At 41.3% G+C, this 21,339-nt stretch overlaps 1 protein-coding gene across 2 annotated transcripts in view; it reads left to right on the forward strand.

The window, feature by feature from the left end:
* The first annotated feature begins 15,504 nt into the window (after positions 1–15,504).
* Positions 15,505–21,339, forward strand: part of LOC109887782 (unconventional myosin-Ie) — a 55,395-nt gene continuing 49,560 nt past the window's right edge. For both annotated transcript variants that reach the window (XM_020479068.2, XM_020479074.2), the window contains exon 1: positions 15,505–15,794. In XM_020479068.2, the coding sequence (XP_020334657.1) occupies positions 15,792–15,794 (3 nt within the window). In that variant the 5' untranslated portion in view covers positions 15,505–15,791. The remainder of the gene's footprint in view (positions 15,795–21,339) is intronic.

A 21,339-nucleotide genomic window follows, 5' to 3' on the forward strand; every position in this document is an offset into this window, starting at 1 on the left:
TCATACAGTTCTTACACATGATTAAGTGACTTAAAATCGAAACAATTTCGAAAAACGGTCCAGAAAGCACTTTTTTACGAGGGTGGTAAGTTTTTTTTTTAAAGTTCACATTTTCGACTTTTGACTTCCTATGAAATCATATTGCAAATGGACAAAACATATGCCTTATGCACAAGTAAAATAAATAAATAATAATAATGATAATAAAATACGACTAAAGTATGTTGATACAGTTCTTATACGTGTGTAATTGACAGAAAATTCGAAAGAATTTCAAAAAACGGTCCAGAAAGCACTTTTTTAAGGGGTGATACGTTTTTGACCCAAAAATAATTTTTTCAAAATTTTGCTTTTGGATGTTGACTTGGGTTGCATTTCCAATTTTACAGTTCTTATACATGTGTAATTGACACAAAAATCGAAAGAATTTTGAAAAACGGTCCAGAAAGCACTTTTTTAAGGGTGTGTGAAGTTTTTTACAAAATTTTGACATTTTTGACTTTGGACTTTTGACTTCCTATGAAATCATATTGCAAATGGACAAAACATATTTCTTATGCGCATGTAAAATAAAAAATATGAAAATAAAACTGGACAAAAGTATATTCATACAGTTCTTACACATGTGTAATTGACAAAAAAATCGAAAGAATTTCGAAAAACGGTCCAGAAAGCACTTTTTTACGAGGGTGATAAGTTTTTTTTTTAAAGTTCACATTTTCGACTTTTGACTTCCTATGAAATCATATTGCAAATGGACAAAACATATGCCTTATGCACAAGTAAAATAAATAAATAATAATAATGATAATAAAATACGACTAAAGTATGTTGATACAGTTCTTATAGGTGTGTAATTGCCAGAAAATTCGAAAGAATTTCAAAAAACGGTCCAGAAAGCACTTTTTTAAGGGGTGATAAGTTTTTGACCCAAAAATAATTTTTTCAAAATTTTGCTTTTGGATGTTGACTTGGGTTGCATTTCCAATTTTACAGTTCTTATACATGTGTAATTGACACAAAAATCGAAAGAATTTTGAAAAACGGTCCAGAAAGCACTTTTTTAAGGGTGTGTGAAGTTTTTTACAAAATGTTGACATTTTTGACTTTGGACTTTTGACTTCCTATGAAATCATATTGCAAATGGACAAAACATATTTCTTATGCGCATGTAAAATAAAAAATATGAAAATAAAACTGGACAAAAGTATATTCATACAGTTCTTACACATGTGTAATTGACAAAAAAATTGAAAGAATTTCGAAAAACGGTCCAAAAAGCACTTTTTTAAGGGGTGATAAGTTTTTGACCCAAAAATCTTTTTTTCAAAATTTTGCTTTTGGATGTTGACTTGGGTTGCATTTCCAATATGAAAAACCCCGGTGGAGCGCAATCACCACCTGTTGGATTTTTGAGGTGTTACAACTGGCACTTGCCATATGGCATTTGGAATCAATTTTGCATGAATCAACGCCGATTTGGGTGGTATTGTACATCGTGTATATGGTTTGTCCAATGCCAATGATTTGCCATTCATTTTTGTCAATTTCAGGGGGATATTCCCTTACAATAGAAAGGCATAACATTAAATTCTTAACAGTCAGGTCATAACAATAGAAAACACATTACATTTTATTTTTTACTTCAGTTGTCATCTTCCTTTTTTAATTTCAATTTAATTATTTAAGAAAAAATATAGATTTTAATTAACCGAGGGCAAGTTAACAGTCCCTTGCTTACAGAGTAAGCCTGTCCGGTGGCTTGCACAGCCGACCCACCCGTGAGTAAGTATTGGCTCTGACAGGGGTAGGGTTAGGGGCACGAGCTGGAGAGCTTGGTGGGGTAGAAGCCTCACCTTCAGTTGGCCCATGTCTCAATTCTGCACCCCTTACCCTTAGGCCTGGACTGTGATCCAGCTCATCTAGGTGAGTGTATGGCGTGTTCTGGTTTGTCTGCTCTGCTACGCGCAGATCCACCCGATTGCGACGATAGAGGGAGCCACCAACATCCACCAGGTAAGAACGTGGTGCAACTCTCTGCAGGCATGTGCCCAGCCTCCAAAGTCCTGTGTGGTCTCCCGGCAGAGGTTTCATCCTTATCGTTTCACCCACCTCCAGCTCTGGTAGGTCTCGAGCAGTCCGGTCGTAGAAGCACTTAGCGAGCTGCTTTCTGTGACGCAGTTTGTCCGTGACGCCAACCATGACGCAGGGCTCAAGTAGCTTATTAGCTACGGGGATGGTAGTCTTCAGACGTCTGGACAGAATGCGTTGTGCTGGGCTGCTGTCCATGTTTTCGGTGGGTGTGTTCCTCCACTGTAAGATCACTTTCCATGGGTCGTTGCTGTCGCGCAAGGCCCTGCTTAACAGGTTTTTTGCAATCTTGACAGCTGATTCTGCCTTGCCATTTGCTTTTGGGTGTCTTGGAGAGGAGGTCACGTGGTCAAACTCCCATTCCGATTTGCCAGGCCCTTGTGGGCAGTTCGTGTGACATCATGGTTTCCTTTTGCTGGTCATGAGCGTACTCGTTGCATGTGGTACAGTTGCTGACAAAGTCTTTAATTTCTGCTTGCATGTTTGGCCAGTATAATGTTTCACGAGCCTGGTGGTAGCATGCATCACCTCCAACGTGACTGGAGTGTATGCGGGTAAGCATCTCTGGACGTAGTGATTTGGGAATAATGACCTTCTGACCAAGACGCCATTTTGCACGCTGATCTCATCTTGAAAGGTCCAGTATCCTCTCACTGTGAAAGGTGTCTCCTCTTTCAGGTATGGCCAACCTGCGAGAGCCATGGACTTCAGTGACTGTAGGTGTTCGTCCTTGTCAGTGTGTTGCCTTATCTGGGCTAGGCGGTGATCTGTGACGTTTAAGTAGTCTGCCTGATTGATCTGTTGAACATCTTGTTGTTCCTGCTGTAGCGAACAGATGGCCTGCCGCTGATAGACAGTGCCTCTGCCTGTACATTGTGTTGTTGCCCTGCTCAGTGTGTCGCTGATGTACATCTCTGGTCCTGGCTTGTAAATGACCTTCAGGCTGTAGTTTTGCAGAGTCAGGAGCATGCTTTGAAGCCTCTTGGGCGCGTTGAGGAGAGGTTTACTGAATATGGCAATGAGTGGTTTGTGGTCAGTTTCAGCGATGACCAGGTCTCGCCCATATAAGTAGTGATGGAATCGCTGGCAGGAGAAGACGATGCTGAGGCACTCTTTCTCAATTTGTGCATAGTTTTGTTCGGTGGGGGTGAGCGCTCTCGAGGCAAACGCAACGGGCTGGCCTTCCTGCATAAGGCAGCATCCAAGTCCCCTTTGGCTGGAGTCGCTCTATATTGTGACAGGCTTCATGACGTCGTAGTAGCGCAACACTGGCATGGATGAAGCCAGAGATTTCATCTCCTGCACTGCGGCCTCGTGCTTGGGTAGCCAGTGCCATGGTTTGTCTTTGTCCAGCAACCGGCGCAGAGGCTCACAGACTGCTGATAGGTGTGGCATGAACTTTGCAAGATAGTTTGCAAAGCCGATGAGACGCTGTACTCCTTTTGCATCAGACGGGTTTGGCATGTTGAGGATCGCTCTGACCTTGTCTGGGTCCGGCTTCAGGCCTTTTGCCGAGAGAATGTGGCCATGGAAGTGGACGTCTTTCACCTTGAACTGCAGCTTCTTCAGGCCAAGGCGAAGCTTAACTGATCGGCAGTGCTCCATCAGTGCCAGGAGCTTCACATCGTGGTCGCTTACTGCTTCTTTGTGGTGACACAGACAGACTACGATCAGGACATCATCTGCGATGGGTTCAATGCCCTTGAGCCCAGCCAGTAACTCGTGCTGCTTACGTTGGTATATCTCAGGCGCCACTGAGACACCAAACGGGAGCTTGAGCCAGCGTTTCCGACCCCAGGGGGTCCAGAAGGTAGTCATGAGGCTGCTTTCTTCATCCAGCTTGCATTGAAGGAATGCATCTCGGGCATCCACCAAGGTGAAAATCCTGGCCTTGGGAAGCTTATAGAGGACATCCTCTAGTGTCGGCATGATGTAGTGGGATCGTTTCAGCGCTTGGTTCAGATGCTTTGGGTCGATGCAGACCCTCAGCTTCTCTGTTTTTTTCACTATGACCATATTGCTGATCCAGTCAGTTGGTTCAGTCACAGATGTCATGTGGCCATCGGCCTCATACTTGTCCAGCTGGGCCTTCACAGCCACTTTCATTGCAATGGGCACATTGCGAGGAGCACACTGGACTGGAGTGATGCTCTCATCCAATTCAAAGTGTACCTCCCCAGGCACAGATTCAACGGGCATGTTGAATACATCGCCATATCTGCTAAGTAGTTGTTCTTTGGACAGGGGTACATGCTGGACATGATCCACAATGTGCAGGTCATTTGGTACAGTGAACTGCATCAGTCACAGGCGTTCGCATGTAGAGCCTGAGAGGAGAGGATGTTGACTGGTTTTTACAATCTCAAACTCCAGCTTGTGTTTGCGTCCCCGAATAACACATTCGGTCTCAAAAGTGCCCATAGAGCTCATTAGCTCTCCTGAGTAGAGCTTTAGTCTAGTATCGCTGGGCAATAGATGTGTGTCAGGTGCCAGATTGATTTTGTCTTTGTAGCTCATTACGTTGCATGTAGCACCAGAATCCAGTTGACATTGTTGTTGCTTGTTGTGTAATCGTAGTGTCACAAACCATTTCTTCCCTCTTGAGTGTACAGCCCCAATGGATTCATGCATGTAAATGTCACTTTCACTTTTCAGCTCTGAACATTGAGTGACATCATCAACACAGTGAATCTTGTCCTCACTCACCCTTCTTTTGCTTGTGAGACACACTTTTGCAAAATGATTATTAGTTCCACAATCTCTGCATGGTTTTCCGTAGGCAGGGCAATGCTCTTTGCCACGTGTGTGTGTGTATTCCCACAGTATTTACATGCTACGGGGCCCTCTGTGTTCACCGTTCGTGTTGAATTGCTCTGCCTCGATTGGTTTAGTCTGAATGTCTGCCTAGCAATAGCGTGAACAGTATCAACGTCGGAGCGTGGGGTTTCGATTTCCATTGCTCTCATTCTCATGTCAGTGACTTCAGCAGTGCGGCACATTTCGATGGCAGTTACTAATGTTAAGTCTCTCTCTCAGTAGACCCCGGCGTGTATCCTCATTTGCAATTCCCAGCACTATTTTGTCACAAATCAATTCATCTTTCAATGATGTATTCACAAGTGGCGGATTTCTCTCTCAAATGGGTTACAAAGTTGTGTACTGACTCACCCTCTTCCTGTTTACAGCTTCCGAAAACGAACCGCTCATAAATTACGTTTCTGGCGGGTTTGAAGTAATTCTCCAATGCATCCAATATAGCCTTTGCATCACACTGTTGTCATGCTGTGAGGGTGAGATTGTGCCGGTAGATATGCCTGCATTCGCTGCCCATTAAACTCCGCAGAGTTGCAGCTTGTACCTCGTTGGGTTTCTCATGTAGACCGGTCGCCAGCGCATAGTCCTCGAATTCATCCCTGAATTTGTCCCAATTAGTATTCCAGTCCCCTGTGAGAAGCATGGGATTTGGTGGCGGAATGTTCGCTGCCATAGCAATGGAATATGAGATTTCTTTGCCTTCAGTCATCGACGTAGGTAGTGATGCTAGCTAGCCAGCTAACAACGAGTTGATCAGTGTTGTGAGTAGGAAACGGCGTGTGTTCGCATATGGAACGTAACTGCGCCTATACTGTACTTAGCTACAAAAATAACAAACGTGTGTTTTCCGAGCCACTTCTGATACCATGTTTCAGTATGATATGTTAGATAAAGGAATAAAGACAGACACCAATGTCAGGTTCAATAGCCTTGTTTGTGCATTGTACAAATCCCTACAACTGGAGTCTGGGGAACAGTCCGGCTAGTCGATTACATATGAACTAGACTCCGTAACAGTTCCCACTACATACAGTGGTATGTAAGGATCCCCTTTTAATAAAACGCAAAGCATTCAGAATGAAGATCAATTAGGTATTATTCATGATCATTTCATGTATTTGTAATAACAATATACTGTGACTCACCAGGAGTATATAACAGGGCTGTGTCATTCCTGTTGGGGTGGTTGTTGAATTCTCCATTCACAGTGACTGTGACATTAGTTATTACCTTCCAGTGCCCTTTTCTATTGTTAAGCACCTGTAAGGCACAAACATACTGTCCGCTGTCTGAATATGTGGCATTGCTGATCTTAAGGTTATGAAAGATAGGGTTTGTTAGGGGTTTAGATTAAGTATTTGACCTTCGTTTCAGCAGGGCCTCGTCAATGAGACAATGGTAGTCATATATTACTATCATAAGAATAAGAATAAAGATGTCCTACTGTTGCCACTGATGGTTTTGATCCAATACACTGAAAATGGAAAGCTAGAGTAATCTTTGGCTCCTGTGAAAATACATGCAAGGTTGACTGATTCTCCATGCTGTTTGGTAACAGACGTTTTAGTTTCCACACCAGGGTAGCATATCACCACTACAGAAACAGAACATAATTTGATGTTAAATATTTTCATAAACAGATATATGTCTATATATATATATTTTTTTTTTGTATTTTTTTTTGTAATGCAAATGCTGTATTGCACTTCAAATCTCGGTCACATTTCTTGTCATTGTCACGAAGACTGCAATTCAAAGTGCAATCCACTATGTTGTCTTCATCAAGATCAAGTTGCCAAATTCTCTCTTCACAGTGGTGGCAGCGTAGCCTAGTGGTTAGAGCGTTGGACTAGTAACTGAAAGGTTGCAAGATCAAATCCTTAAACTGACATGGTACAAAAGCTGCTGTTGCCCCTGAACAAGGCAGTTAACCCACTGTTCCTAGGCTGTCATTGAAAATAAGAATTTGTTCTTAACTGACTTGCCTAGTAAATAAGGGTAAAAAAAAAACATTGTGGAGATATAGCTTCCTCGTTCTCTTGATAATTTAGATAAGTGTTCCCTTTGAGAAAGAAAAAGTTTTCCAAAGTTAGAATCAAGCTCCTCAATTGTAGACTCACAAACCCTATTATTCAAGTCTTAAACTGTTGATTAAAATAAAGGGAACACTGAAATAACACATCCTAGATCTGAATGAATGAAATATTCTTAATAAATACTTTTTTCTTTACATAGTTGAATGTGCTGACAACAAAATCACACAAAAATGATCAATGGAAATCAAATTTATCAACCCATGGAGGTCTGGATTTGGAGTCACACTCAAAATTAAAGTGGAAAACCACACTACAGGCTGATCCAACTTTGATGTAATGTCCTTAAAACAAGTCAAAATGAGGCTCAGTAGTGTGTGTGGCCTCCACGTGCCTGTATGACCTCCCTACAATGCCTGGGCATGCTCCTGATGAGGTGGCGGATGGTCTCCTGAGGGATCTCCTCCCAGACCTGGACTAAAGCATCCGCCAACTCCTGGACAGTCTTGTGGTGCAACGCCACGTTGTGGAAAAAAAAACAGAGGAGCGAGACATGATGTCCCAGATGTGCTCAATTGGATTCAGGTCTGGGGAATGGGCAGGCCAGTCCATAGCATCAATGCCTTCCTCTTGCAGGAACTGCTGACACACTCCAGCCACATGAGGTCTAGCATTGTCTTGCATTAGGAGGAACCCAGGGCCAACCGCACCAGCATATGGTCTCGCAAGGGGTCTGAGGATCTCATCTCGGTACCGAATGGCAGTCAGGCTACCTCTGGCGAGCACATGGAGGGCTGTGCGGCCCCCCAAAGAAATGCCACCCTACACCATTACTGACCCACCGCCAAACCGGTCATGCTGGAGGATGTTGCAGGCAGCAGAACGTTCTCCACGGCGTCTCCAGACTCTGTCACATCTGTGACGTGCTCAGTGTGAACCTGCTTTCATCTGTGAAGAGCACAGGGCACCATTGGCGAATTTGCCAATCTTGGTGTTCTCTGGCAAATGCCAAACGTCCTGCACGGTGTTGGGCTGTAAGCACAACCCCCCCTGTGGACGTCGGGCCCTCATACCACCCTCATGGAGTCTGTTTCTGATCATTTGAGCCAACACATGCACATTTGTGGCCTGCTGGGGGTCATTTTGCAGGGCTCTGGCAGTGCTCCTCCTTGCACAAAGGCGGAGGTAGCGGTCCTGCTTTTGGGTTGTTGCCCTCCTACGGCCTCCTCCACGTCTCCTGATCTACTGGCCTGTCTCCTGGTAGCGCCTCCATGCTCTGGACACTACGCTGACAGACACAGCAAACCTTCTTGCCACAGCTCGCATTGATGTGCCATCCTGGATGAGCTGCACTACCTGAGCCACCAGTGTGGGTTGTAGACTCCATCTCATGCTACCACTAGAGTGAAAGCACCGCCAGCATTCAAAAGTGACCAAAACATCAGCCAACATTGCACAACAGCATGTGAAATTTATTGTCAATCAGTGTTGCTTCCTAAGTGGACAGTTTGATTTCACAGAAGTGTGATTGACTTGGAGTTATATTGTGTTGTTTAAGTGTTCCCTTTATTTTTTTTGAGCAGTGTAGTTACCGGCCTTGACGTTTTCCTACGAGAGTCATCACCATGAAGATAGATAGCATATCCATGATCATTGAAGATTACAAAGCTGTTTTGTTCCTGATTCACAGAATGAGGAAACAGAGCAGAATATCAAAGGAAGGAATTAATGAAAAGAGGGTGTTTGTGGTGTGTGTATGATATACCCTATATTAACAAAAGTATGTGGACACCTGCTCGTCGAAAATCTCAAACAACATAACAAAATCATGGGCATTAATATGGAGTTGGTCACCCCTTTTTCTGCTACAACAGCCTCCACTCTTCTGGGAAGGCTTTCCACTAGATGTTGGAACATTGCTGCAGGGACTTGCTTCCATTCTGCTGCTCTTTAATTACTTGTTATTTTGATTTTATTTCCTATTTTTATCAATTTTTTACTTAACATGTGTTTTTCTTAAAACTGCATTGTTGGTTAAGGGCTTGTAAGTTAGCATTTCACTGTAAGGTCTACACCTGTTGTATTCATCGCATGTGACAAATAAAATTTGATTTGATTTGAAGAGGTCAGGCACTGATGTTGGCGATTAGGCCTGGCTCACAGTCGCTGTTCCAATTCATCCCAACCGTTTTCGATGGGGTTGAGGTCAGGGCTCTGTGCAGGCCAGTCAAGTTCTTCCACACTGATCTCGACAAATCATTTCTGTATGGACCCTCTGTTTTCCGTTAGACAGGTAACTCTTTATCCACAATATAGCACAATATATATAGCAGGTAAAGCCAATACACAATAAAGCCATAACACATACGTTTTTCCAGCAGAAGATTATGATCCATAATGTCAAAAGCCGCACTGAAGTCTAAAAAAACAACCCCCACAATATTTTATCATTAATATCTCTCTGCCAATCAGCAGTCATTTGTGTAAGTGCTGTGCTTGTTGAATGTCCTTTCCTATAAGCATGCTAAAAGTTCAAATCAAATCAAAATGTATTTGTCACATACACATGGTTAGCAGATGTTAATGCGAGTGTAGCGAAATGCTTGTGCTTCTAGTTCTGACAATGCAGTAATAACCAATGAGTAATCTAACCTAACAATTCCACAACTACTACCTTATACACACAAGTGTAAAGGATTAAATAATATGTACATAAAGATATATGAATGAGTGATAGTACAGAACACCAATGTGTCGGAGGAAACACTGTGCACCTGGCGACCTGGTTAGTGCGCACTGCGCCCGGCCCGCCACAGGAGTCGCTAGTGCACTATGAGACAAGGATATTCCTACCTGCCAAACCCTCCCTAACCCGGACGACGCTAGGCCAATTGTGGGTCGCCCCATGGACCTGCCGGTCGCAGCCGGTTGGGACAGAGCGTGGGCGCGAACCCAGAGTCTCTGGTGGCACAGCTAGCACTGTGATGCAGTGTCCAAGAATCAAAGGTATTTTCTAAGTGAGTTTCAGATATAGTCAGAATATGAATTATCTGCTATTAGCAAATTATTGACTTCATGAACCTTGTTTCTTAAGCTACATTATGTTAACGTGGGCTATTTTTAGCACTTTTATTCTGCAATGCTTGTTTTTATTGCATTACTGGAAAGCTTAGCAGCAGCAACTGTGGGACCTGTCTATATAGGGTCCCACAGTTGACAGTGCACGTCAGAGCAAAAACCAAGCCATGAGGTCGAAGGAATTTGCTGCAGAGCTCGGAGACAGGATTATGTCGAGGCACAGATCTGGGGAAGGGTACCAAAAAATGTCTGCAGCATTGAAGGTCCCCAAGAACACAGTGGCCTCCATCATTCTTAAATGGAAGAAGTTTGGAACCACCAAGACTCTTCCTAGAGCTGGCCGCCGGCCAAACTGAGCAATCCGGGGAGAAGGGCCTTGGTCAGGGAGGTGACCAAGAGCCCAATGGTCACTCTGACAGAGCTCTAGAGTTCCTCTGTGGAGATGGGAGAAACTTCCAGAAGGACAACCATCTCTGCAGTACTCCACCAATCAGGCCTTTATGGTAGAGTGACCAGACAGAAGACACTCCTCAGTAAAAGGCACATGACAAGATTCTCTGGTCTGATGAATTATATATATTTTTTTCATTTAACCTTTTGGGGTTAAATTAGCAAAAATGTTTAAAAAAAATAAAAAAATTGCTTGGTCATTATGGGGTATTGTGTGTAGATTGATGAGGGAAAAACAACAATTTAATACATTTTAGAAGAAGGCTGTAAGATAGCAAAATATGGAAAAAGTCAAGGGGTCTGAATACTTTCCGAAGGCACTGTATAGTGTATGTCAGTGTGGTACAGTTTAGAGAACTCCCAACTATTTTTCTGTTTACATTTAATTGAAAATTAAACTAGTTTTTGAAGAGTTCATACTACACATATTTATGCATGACGTCTCAAAATTCTGCCCATTATAATAATCTGCGTAGGAATATTCATATCTATATGACTACTTACTACTCCAATGTGCTGCAGATATGACTAAAACATTTGTTTTTGGACATTAAATAGAAATAATTCAAAGTATCTCAAGGTAAGTAAGGAAAACATCTAAATCACCCTTTCCCCAGTGATCCTTTTGCAGCCTCAAGTTCCTCTCTGGCCAATGTTTGTGCTTAAAGCTTTTGCCCAGCAGATGTCCCTACTTACCTGTTTTTACTGGCTTTGCTGTGCATCTGTAACTCTTCATCAACGTTTAATGTTCATATAATATTTGAACCATTATTAGACTCTCCAAATCTTTGAATAACAAAATTACATTTATCTCACACACATACACATACACCACTGGTGCAGCACACACCACTGCTGCCCGCGCAAGGCGGGGTCCCACAAGCCTTTGGATTGGGGTGCCCTCGGAGCGCGGACCCCCAGATAACATATGAACATCTCATAAACCATGACTTTTTGGGCAGGGAATTACAGGAAATTAGCTTTAAGACTGCACGTTTTTATCTCAGCCTCATGGAAAATTGTGTAGAATACAAGGAAATTAACTCCAAAACAGTAACATTTTCTCTCAGCCTCATGGCAACATTTGTAAAATAGCAAGAGATTAGCTATAAAACAGCACATTTTTCTCTCTGCCTCATGGCAAAAAGAAAAAGGTTTGTTTCATACTTTATTTGGATAATCCCAAGTAGATGGTTTGTAAATGTTAAATTTCGTTTTAGTCAATACTCAAGGGCACCTCAGCAGATTTGTTTCCTAGTAGGCTCAAGGATTTGAACCAGCAATCTTTCAGTTCCTGCACCAACCACTAAGCTTCCTGCCACCCACAATAACTTTCAACAACATTTCAACTAACTATCCCCTAACCTGAAACCTTAACCTTTACGTAACCCTTACCTTAACCTTAACCCTAGCCATAACCCTAACCCTAACGCTTAGCCTAAACCTTATTCTAAACCTAACCCTAACTGTAACCTTAGCAAGCATTTGCTTACCAACGTATACAGCAGGTTTTTGATAGTATGACCATCTGTAGATCATCTATTTGGGACTATCCAAATAAGGTGTGGCCAAATTATTATTATTTTGGTTGGGGTGTCTTGCTCGAACTGCGCTATGCCACTGACACACACACACATTCTACAGATGTTTGAAATCAAATCAGTTGGTTTTCATGGCAGCAGCATAACCTGATACAGATTGTCATGGGCAGCATGCAAGCCCTGCATGCCATTGTTAGCCCTGTCAGACAGGTTACAACCACATTACACCCACAGGTTACACCTGCTCCCCCCCTGCCTCACTCCACATCCAAACTGTACCCAGTTAAAGATCACAGGAGATGTCCTCATTTGTGTGTGCTACATATTGGTGACAGTAGATGTGGTGAGCTGACACATGATGTAGTTGGAGTTGACTAGTCAAAACATTACAGATATCCAAACAACCAAATTACATTTAGAATTTAATTTGAATATATATATATATATATATATATATATATATATATATATATATATATATATATTCAAATTAAATTCTAAATGTAATTTGGTATTGGCTGTGAGAAACAGATTTTGTGCAATTGTGTATATATATATATTTAATTTGAATATATATATTTATTTTGAATATATATATATATATATTTAATTTGAATATATATATATATATATATATATATATTTAATTGGAATATATATATTTATTTTGAATATATATATATATATATTTAATTCAAATGAAATATATATATATATATATATATATATATATATTCCAATTAAATATATATATATATTCCAATTAAATATATATATATATATATACACAATTGCACAAAATCTGTTTCTCACAGCCAAATTCAAAATGTAATTTGATATATACAGTGCCTTGCGAAAGTATTCGGCCCCCTTGAACTTTGCGACCTTTTGCCACATTTCAGGCTTCAAACATAAAGATATAAAACTGTATTTTTTTGTGAAGAATCAACAACAAGTGGGACACAATCATGAAGTGGAATGACATTTATTGGATATTTCAAACTTTTTGAACAAATCAAAAACTGAAAAATTGGGCGTGCAAAATTATTCAGCCCCTTTACTTTCAGTGCAGCAAACTCTCTCCAGAAGTTCAGTGAGGATCTCTGAATGATCCAATGTTGACCTAAATGACTAATGATGATAAATACAATCCACCTGTGTGTAATCAAGTCTCTGTATAAATGCACCTGCACTGTGATAGTCTCAGAGGTCCGTTAAAAGCGCAGAGAGCATCATGAAGAACAAGGAAGACACCAGGCAGGTCCGAGATACTGTTGTGAAGAAGTTTAAAGCCGGATTTGGATACAAAAAGATTTCCCAAGCTTTAAACATCCCAAGGAGCACTGTGCAAGCGATCATATTGAAATGGAAGGAGTATCAGACCACTGCAAATCTACCAAGACCTGGCCGTCCCTCTAAACTTTCAGCTCATACAAGGAGAAGACTGATCAGAGATGCAGCCAAGAGGCCCATGATCACTCTGGATGAACTGCAGAGATCTACAGCTGAGGTGGGAGACTCTGTCCATAGGACAACAATCAGTCGTATATTGCACAAATCTGACCTTTATGGAAGAGTGGCAAGAAGAAAGCCATTTCTTAAAGATATCCATAAAAAGTGTTGTTTAAAGTTTGCCACAAGCCACCTGGGAGACACACCAAACATGTGGAAGAAGGTGCTCTGGTCAGATGAAACCAAAATTGAACTTTTTGGCAACAATGCAAAACGTTATGTTTGGCGTAAAAGCAACACAGCTCATCACTCTGAATACACCATCCCCACTGTCAAACATGGTGGTGGCAGCATCATGGTTTGGGCCTGCTTTTCTTCAGCAGGGACAGGGAAGATGGTTAAAAGTGATGGGAAGATGGATGGAGCCAAATACAGGACCATTCTGGAAGAAAACCTGATGGAGTCTGCAAAAGACCTGAGACTGGGACGGAGATTTGTCTTCCAACAAGACAATGATCCAAAACATAAAGCAAAATCTACAATGGAATGGTTCAAAAATAAACATATCCAGGTGTTAGAATGGCCAAGTCAAAGTCCAGACCTGAATCCAATCGGGAATCTGTGGAAAGATCTGAAAACTGCTGTTCACAAATGCTCTCCATCCAACCTCACTGAGCTCGAGCTGTTTTGCAAGGAGGAATGGGAAAAAATTTCAGTCTCTCGATGTGCAAAACGGATAGAGACATACCCCAAGCGACTTACAGCTGTAATCGCAGCAAAAGGTGGCGCTACAAAGTATTAACTTAAGGGGGCTGAATAATTTTGCACGCCCAATTTTTCAGTTTTTGTTTTGTTAAAAAAGTTTGAAATATCCAATAAATGTCGTTCCACTTCATGATTGTGTCCCACTTGTTGTTGATTCTTCACAAAAAAATACAGTTTTATATATTTATGTTTGAAGCCTGAAATGTGGCAAAAGGTCGCAAAGTTCAAGGGGGCCGAATACTTTCGCAAGGCACTGTATATTTGTTTTAATTGAACCTTTATTTGACTAGGCAAGTCAGTTAAGAACAAATTCTTATTTACTATGACGGCCTACAAGGCCAAACCCAGACGACACTGGGCCAGTTCTGCACCACCCTATGGGACTCCCACTCACGGCCGGTTGTGATACAGCCTGGGTGAACTCTTTCTATATTTGACAAAGTGAACAATGAGTGCTTTGTCTTCATCCCACTGCTCCAGTTATTTGTGATCACACAATTGTTTACATCTGTCACATGAGACATTTTTAAATGTCATACTGTAACATTCATTCACATGGTTATTATTTGGGTTATGTTAATTACATTGCCTTTAGAAAGTATTCACACCCCTTGACTTTTTCCACATTTTGTTGTGTTACAGCCTGAATTTAAAATGGATTCAATTAAGAATTTATTTGTCACTGGCCTACACACAATACCCCATAATGTCAATGTGGAATTATGTGTTTTAAAGTTTTTACAAACAAATTCAAAATGAAAAGCTGAAACACCTTGAGTCAATAAGTATTAAGCCCCTTTGTCATGGCAAGCCTTAATAATTTCAGGAGTAAAAATGTGCATAGACTCTAATAAATTGCATGTGCAATAATAGTGTTTAAAAAAATGTAATGGCTACCTCATCTCTGTATCCCACACATGGAATTATCTGTAAAGTCCCCCAGTCGAGCAGTGAATTTCAAACACAGTTTCAACCAAAAAGATACATTTGTAAAAGCTATCCCAGGAGTGATCTAAAAGTATCATAACGTGTAAAATGCTTGTACAATATGGTCCTCTTTCAGAATAAATTATTATCAAATTCAAAGCTCTTATTTGTCTGATTTGATTGCACGACACTTTCTACCCACAGCACATGCGTTCTCCAACGAGCCCAAAATCATCTGGTGGGATTCCCTCTGGAGTGACGCGCCCAGATCCCGCTCCTATTGGCTGAGGGCAAAAGACGAATTTTCCATTTATGGATTGTTTGGTTAGGCTGCTCAGTCAACGGCCTCGAAGTTTAACTTCACCGCTCAAACATACTGCAGCATTCAGAGCCTGAGTTTAGTTCCTGTGCCGATTCACTTTTAGACAATATCTACAGTATGGACAGAGCAACCAGGTCCTGAGGAGAATCCGTGCGTTCCTGCTTGGAAGGCATCTGGGATCCTATTGTTTATTTAGAATTTGTCTTACTGCAAAAACAACAACGTTGTACAGTTTTTAGTACTAGACGACTACTCAGACAGCCCCTGTTCAGTACGGAATACAAGGATACATTGTTACTGTCTGGGGAAGGAGAGAAAATGGTAAGATAACTTATCTGTTACAGACTGTTTTTTTGGATAATCATGTCATATGACTATGAAGAAACACGATAATGTATATTGTTGAAAGGGATGTGACAATTCTTATAGATTCTTAAATATTCAGAGATCTATTGGATTCGTGACACTATGACGTTAAATTTCCATCACATGTCATAACATTGTTATAAATCTCAAGAACAGCATATTCCTATTGCACAGTATCAATACTGTCAATACAAGGGGACAATGTAATTTTATGAAATATAATCTTATGTTTTAGCTTAATGACCATATCATTTTAATGATTTGTGAAAAAAGGTCGATATTGCATCCTGTATATTGTCACCAGACTATTTGGAGAAATGTTTAGTTTAACTTGGCTAGTCGTTCAACAAGGTCATGTTGTCATGTGTCATAGCCTACTGAGGGGCTGCAAGGGTCGTTTTTAGAGGCTGTTGTGAAGTTGCCTATTATTGTAACCAATAGCCATTGTGTTTTTAATTGCCATAGAGAATAATAACATAGCTGGATGTATGAGTGCCTACTTCACGGAATTATATATTTTTAAGTAGACAGGAATTGCAATCATGTTAGTTTTTGTTTTGCTACAGTATAAAGTTCAATTCAAACAACAACATGGACTAAATGCTTATTCTAGTCTCCTTTATGTCATCAATCCAATCTAGCAGGTTGTATGGAATGTTGATAAGAATGCAACAACAATCCAATCCACTATTTTACCTCTCCTATTTGAGGAGTAGCCTACCTACCATATGTTTATGATAAAAGTTCTCTCTCTCTCACCCTCCCTCTCTAACAGAGCAGGATTTTGTATGTGGACGAGAGATATAGTAAACCATTAAACATTGAACCAATAAAATGTTTTGGTCAACAGTGTGTATCGGATACCAAAGCCTCAGTGAGACATGCTAAAGATAACTGGATCATGGATCTCTTGAGATCTAGAGGGCCCAGTTGGAAACAGTCTGCCCTGTTCGTTGTTAAACATGTTTGTTTACTCTCTGTGATACAGGTGGGTCACACTGCTCACAACTAAGTCAATATGGCATAATTGAGAAAAAAAAGTATCCTTTTTAATTGTTGTCTACTCAACAACTTTCATCTCACTTACCATATAATTATACATCTGTAGGGGAGGAGGGGGGTGTAAAAGAAAAGTGGCTTGCAGATACAGTCACTATAGCAACCACCTATATTGACAGACATGCAGCTCCCACTTCCTAGGTATAGTGTTGGTTCGTGAGGTACGGCCCTACTTTGAATAATACAGGTTGGTCATGGAAGAGGAGACAGAGAGCAGCGTGTGTGTTATCCACATGGAGACCGGTTTCTCCTGCTTACTGAATGTCATCCCAGCAGCTTAAGCATACCGGTGAGAGTTATGGAGAAAGTTGTCCCTGTTGCATGGCCTCTTCCTTTGTGTTTAGACCACAGTTCATGAGGCCATTGCCATTGTGGCAGATATCCCAATGTGGATATCCGCTAAAATACTGTTTATTGAATCCAACAGGTCAACTGCAGTATTACATTCTCTTTAAAGGAAGAGGTTGGGTCTAATCAATAATGTATATTTTATTTTGTTTGATTGAATTTCACATTTTGTATAATTTATTCAGCTTGAATTGCCCAAATTCACTGAATTACGTTGCTTGACTTGTAATGTACTGTACACTTACTGTACAAAACATTTAGTAATACCAGCTCTTTCCATGACATAGACTGACCAGGTGAAAGCTATGATCCCTTATTGATGTCACTTGTTAAATCCACTTCAATCAGTGTAGATGAAGGGAAGGAAACGGGTTAAAAGAAGGATTTTTAAGCCATGAGACAACTGAGACATGGATTGGGTACATGTGTCATTCAGTGGGTGAATGGGCAAGACGAGCCTTTGAAGCTGGTATGGTAGTAGGTGCCAGGTGCCGTGCTGCTGGGTTTTTCACGCTCAACAATTTCCCTTGTGTATCAAGAATTGTCCACCACCCAAAGGACATCCAGCCAACTTGATACATCTGTGGGGAGCATTGGAGTTAACATGGGCCAGCATCGAATGCTTTTGACATCTTGTGATGTCTATGCCCTGGCGAATTGAGACTGTTCTGAGAGCAAAAGTGGGGGCAACTCAATATTAGGAAGGTGTTCCTAATATTTTGTACACTGTGTGTATTCTGACATTACCAACCCTGCCCTATGGGGCGGCAGCGTAGCCTAGTGGTTAGAGCGTTGGACTAGTAACCGGAAGGTTGCGAGTTCAAACCCCCGAGCTGACAAGGTACAAATCTGTCGTTCTGCCCCTGAACAGGCAGTTAACCCACTGTTCCCAGGCCGTCATTGAAAATAAGAATGTGTTCTTAACTGACTTGCCTGGTTAAATAAAGGTTAAATAAATAAAATAAAAAATGTCCATATATTGTCTCTCTAGAACAGGTCAACCCTGTTATGCAGTCCCAGTGCACAGTGTATGGATCCTGTAGATCTGGTTCCCCACAAGGGAATCCAAGGAACAAACCTTTACATAATATATACTCAGTAGCACATAACTGAGCTCAATAACTTAGCTAACAGTCAAACTGAGAACATAAAGTATTTTTCACGTTATATCAGGACAATGAGGTATGATTATAGGAGATTTATCTGAACTATTCTACTTGAGCTTCCATTGGGGTAAATCCATATAAATTGAATAACTTTTTGAGCATCCCTTTTGATTTAAACAAAACTTTCCATACATGTTCGCCCATGGAAGAAGTGCTCAGAAAGCGACTTTTTGCACCTGAATGCCAAAACATTCAGGAGATAGAGCTGCTCAGATTTGACCAGTGATGAAGACATGGATATCTCATGGTATGGTGGGGTATGCAAAAAAGCTAAACTTTGAGCACCTTTATCTCTGGATGCACTCTTTATCACTTTCTGACCACTTCTTCAATGGGCAAATATGTATGGTAGGTTTAGTTCAAATCAAAAGGGTTGCTGTCAAAATTGATTGAATTCAAATGGATTTACCCATTGTCCTCCCATATGAGGTACCATAAAATGCATGCATTTACATTGCTTGATGACTGGACGACTACCTCTCTGTAGGATCATAGTGGTTTTAAAAACATTCTTTCTTCTTCTGTAGTAGATTCAAATGAACAAACCCAGATATGAGGATAGATAGATTCAGCATGCTGTGCACACAACATCTAGATGAGCCAGCATTAGACAAATTTTAGCCTTGAGGCACAATCTGACTCACTTCAGAGGTAATATTCTGCAGTGAGTTCACTGCAGAATAATGCAGGCCTTTGATATTCCACTGGTTCTGCTGAAGTTGGAGATATTCCTATTTAGGCTAGCGCTTGTGGGCGGTTCCCTGGCATGGGTACTGAATTGCATGCTGAATGACCAGAAGGAAATGGACTGGTTTCCTTCTTGTGAGGTAGCTTTAATGACAGTAGAACATATGCGCTGTATATGCAGATCCCTTCATCAGCGACAGATTTATTGAGCATAATATTCAGTAAGCAGAGAATGGTAAGGTTGAGTTCAAAACAATATGAAACATTTGGACACAACTGAATGTATCCTTTCAATGACCCAGGTGGAAAACATTTAATACGTCTTGCATCTTAACATTTTGCACCACTGGAAAAATTGGACATGAAAGGAGCAATTGTTTTTCCAGGTTTTCTCCAAAAGTAGGTTGCTGTTTTGCGAACAAGATCATAGCACGTCATCTGGATGTGTCAGAACCTGGCTCGTCAAAAACAGACTTTCTGTCAAATAACAAACCTTCCCCAGATATTCTCCTCTCTTTAGCCTGATGTGAGAGATAAAGAATGAACGTTATGCACCAATGCGAAACACAATGCAGTTACTCAGTGCAAAACTCTTCCTTTTTGAAAGGCTTTTTGGGGCCACATTGAGCGAACTCTAATATTTGGCTTGTGTGGAGAGAAGCAGTCTGTCACTCTGACTGTCTGGAGCACCAGACGTTAGCATCACTCATAGGCCCCACTGCCAGATGCTGAATACTAGGTCAGTATGACAGCATGTGGTTTTTATCAGCTTTTCCTGCAGGGAGGTGAATGCTCAGTAACATCGCTCCATTTCAAAGCCTGCGCTCCATTTTCCACCCTGCATTGCTAAAAATATTTTTTGCAGGAATTTGAGATCTTCTCTAGAACATGGCGTACACCCCTTCTGTAGAACTAGGGAACTTGTTACATTTTTCACAGAGGTCCAGTAAACCTACACTCTCCTCTTTATCAATCCCACACATATTGGTCTTTGTTACAAAGCTCCATCTTCTTGGCGTTCCGTAAGCCATCACACAGGTTCTAAGTTCCGTCTTACTGACTTCCAGAACAGATGGCAGAATCAGATTTATTTATGGGTGTTAAACACTGGTCTGGGCTATACTATTCCGATAATGTTTAGAATAATGTGGTTTGTTTGTGCAAAATGAAAAGTTAAAAGGACAAATTAAACATAATTCCTTTAATTTAACTTTTTATTGAAGGTTTAACATTTTCATTAGTTTTATGAAGAGCTGATGTTGACCTTTCTGTCTTCAAACAGATATGTTGTCTGATGTGATGCCACATCCTGCCATGTCTTTTAAAGTGCATCACATTAGAGGATACCACTTCATGGTGTCCATTCATGATGCCATTAACACAGCAACTTCCTCTGTTTGGCACTTACTTAGTATTCCTCAGTAGTTGAGCATGGTGGCAGTTTGTTCTCCAAACCAAACCCCATTGTTCTTTACTGACAAGTAAATGTTCCCTTTGTGCAAACTAATAGCACCTGCTAACTGTGGCCATTGATGCCTTTATAATGTAGGGTTACCTGTCAGTCTAGTGGTTTTAGAGAAAGCAAAAATATAGAGGATTCTCCTTTTTAGATCCAATTGTATACCCATTTTCTGCCTCACCTTTGTTTAATGAACATTTCCATACATATTTGTATTTATTTTCTGCTTTCTTCAGCCGTTTCAGTGATGGCACAGTGATAAGGCAGGCCTTTGATATTCTTTGAAATGTGAAACACATCCCTCAGCAACCTGGGCCAGCTGTGAATGTGGTGGTCAGGTGAGGAACAGCCAGCTGCATATTCCCCTCTGTAAAGTGATCTGGGTCTGTGTGTCCCAGCTAGCTCACTGTCAGCTCCCCTCTTCTCTTCTGGCTTGCCCAGGTTTCCTGCTGCCCAGCCCTTGGTACAGCACACTGTTTGTGAGCCTGGCTCTCGCACCACTGCCCACAGGACTGGGAGCCCAGCAGGCCTCTACCCTCACTGGGGCTGCAGCCCAATTGAGAGCACAGTCTGTTCTCACAGCGAATGTCTCCCATTACCCCAGTGAGGGATGGGAAGGACTGTGACAGGCTGCTCTTTGGTCCCATGTAGTAGAGGCCACTTTTGATCAGACTTCTAGTCTGATGTGATATCTTCTCTCACAGACAACACCCACCTGTTCTAGTCTGGCCAACAATTAAACAGCTGCTATGTTTTATAGAGGTGCCATGTGTAGTAAATG

This window comes from Oncorhynchus kisutch, linkage group LG3, assembly GCF_002021735.2.
Source record: "Oncorhynchus kisutch isolate 150728-3 linkage group LG3, Okis_V2, whole genome shotgun sequence".
NCBI lineage: Eukaryota > Metazoa > Chordata > Actinopteri > Salmoniformes > Salmonidae > Oncorhynchus > Oncorhynchus kisutch.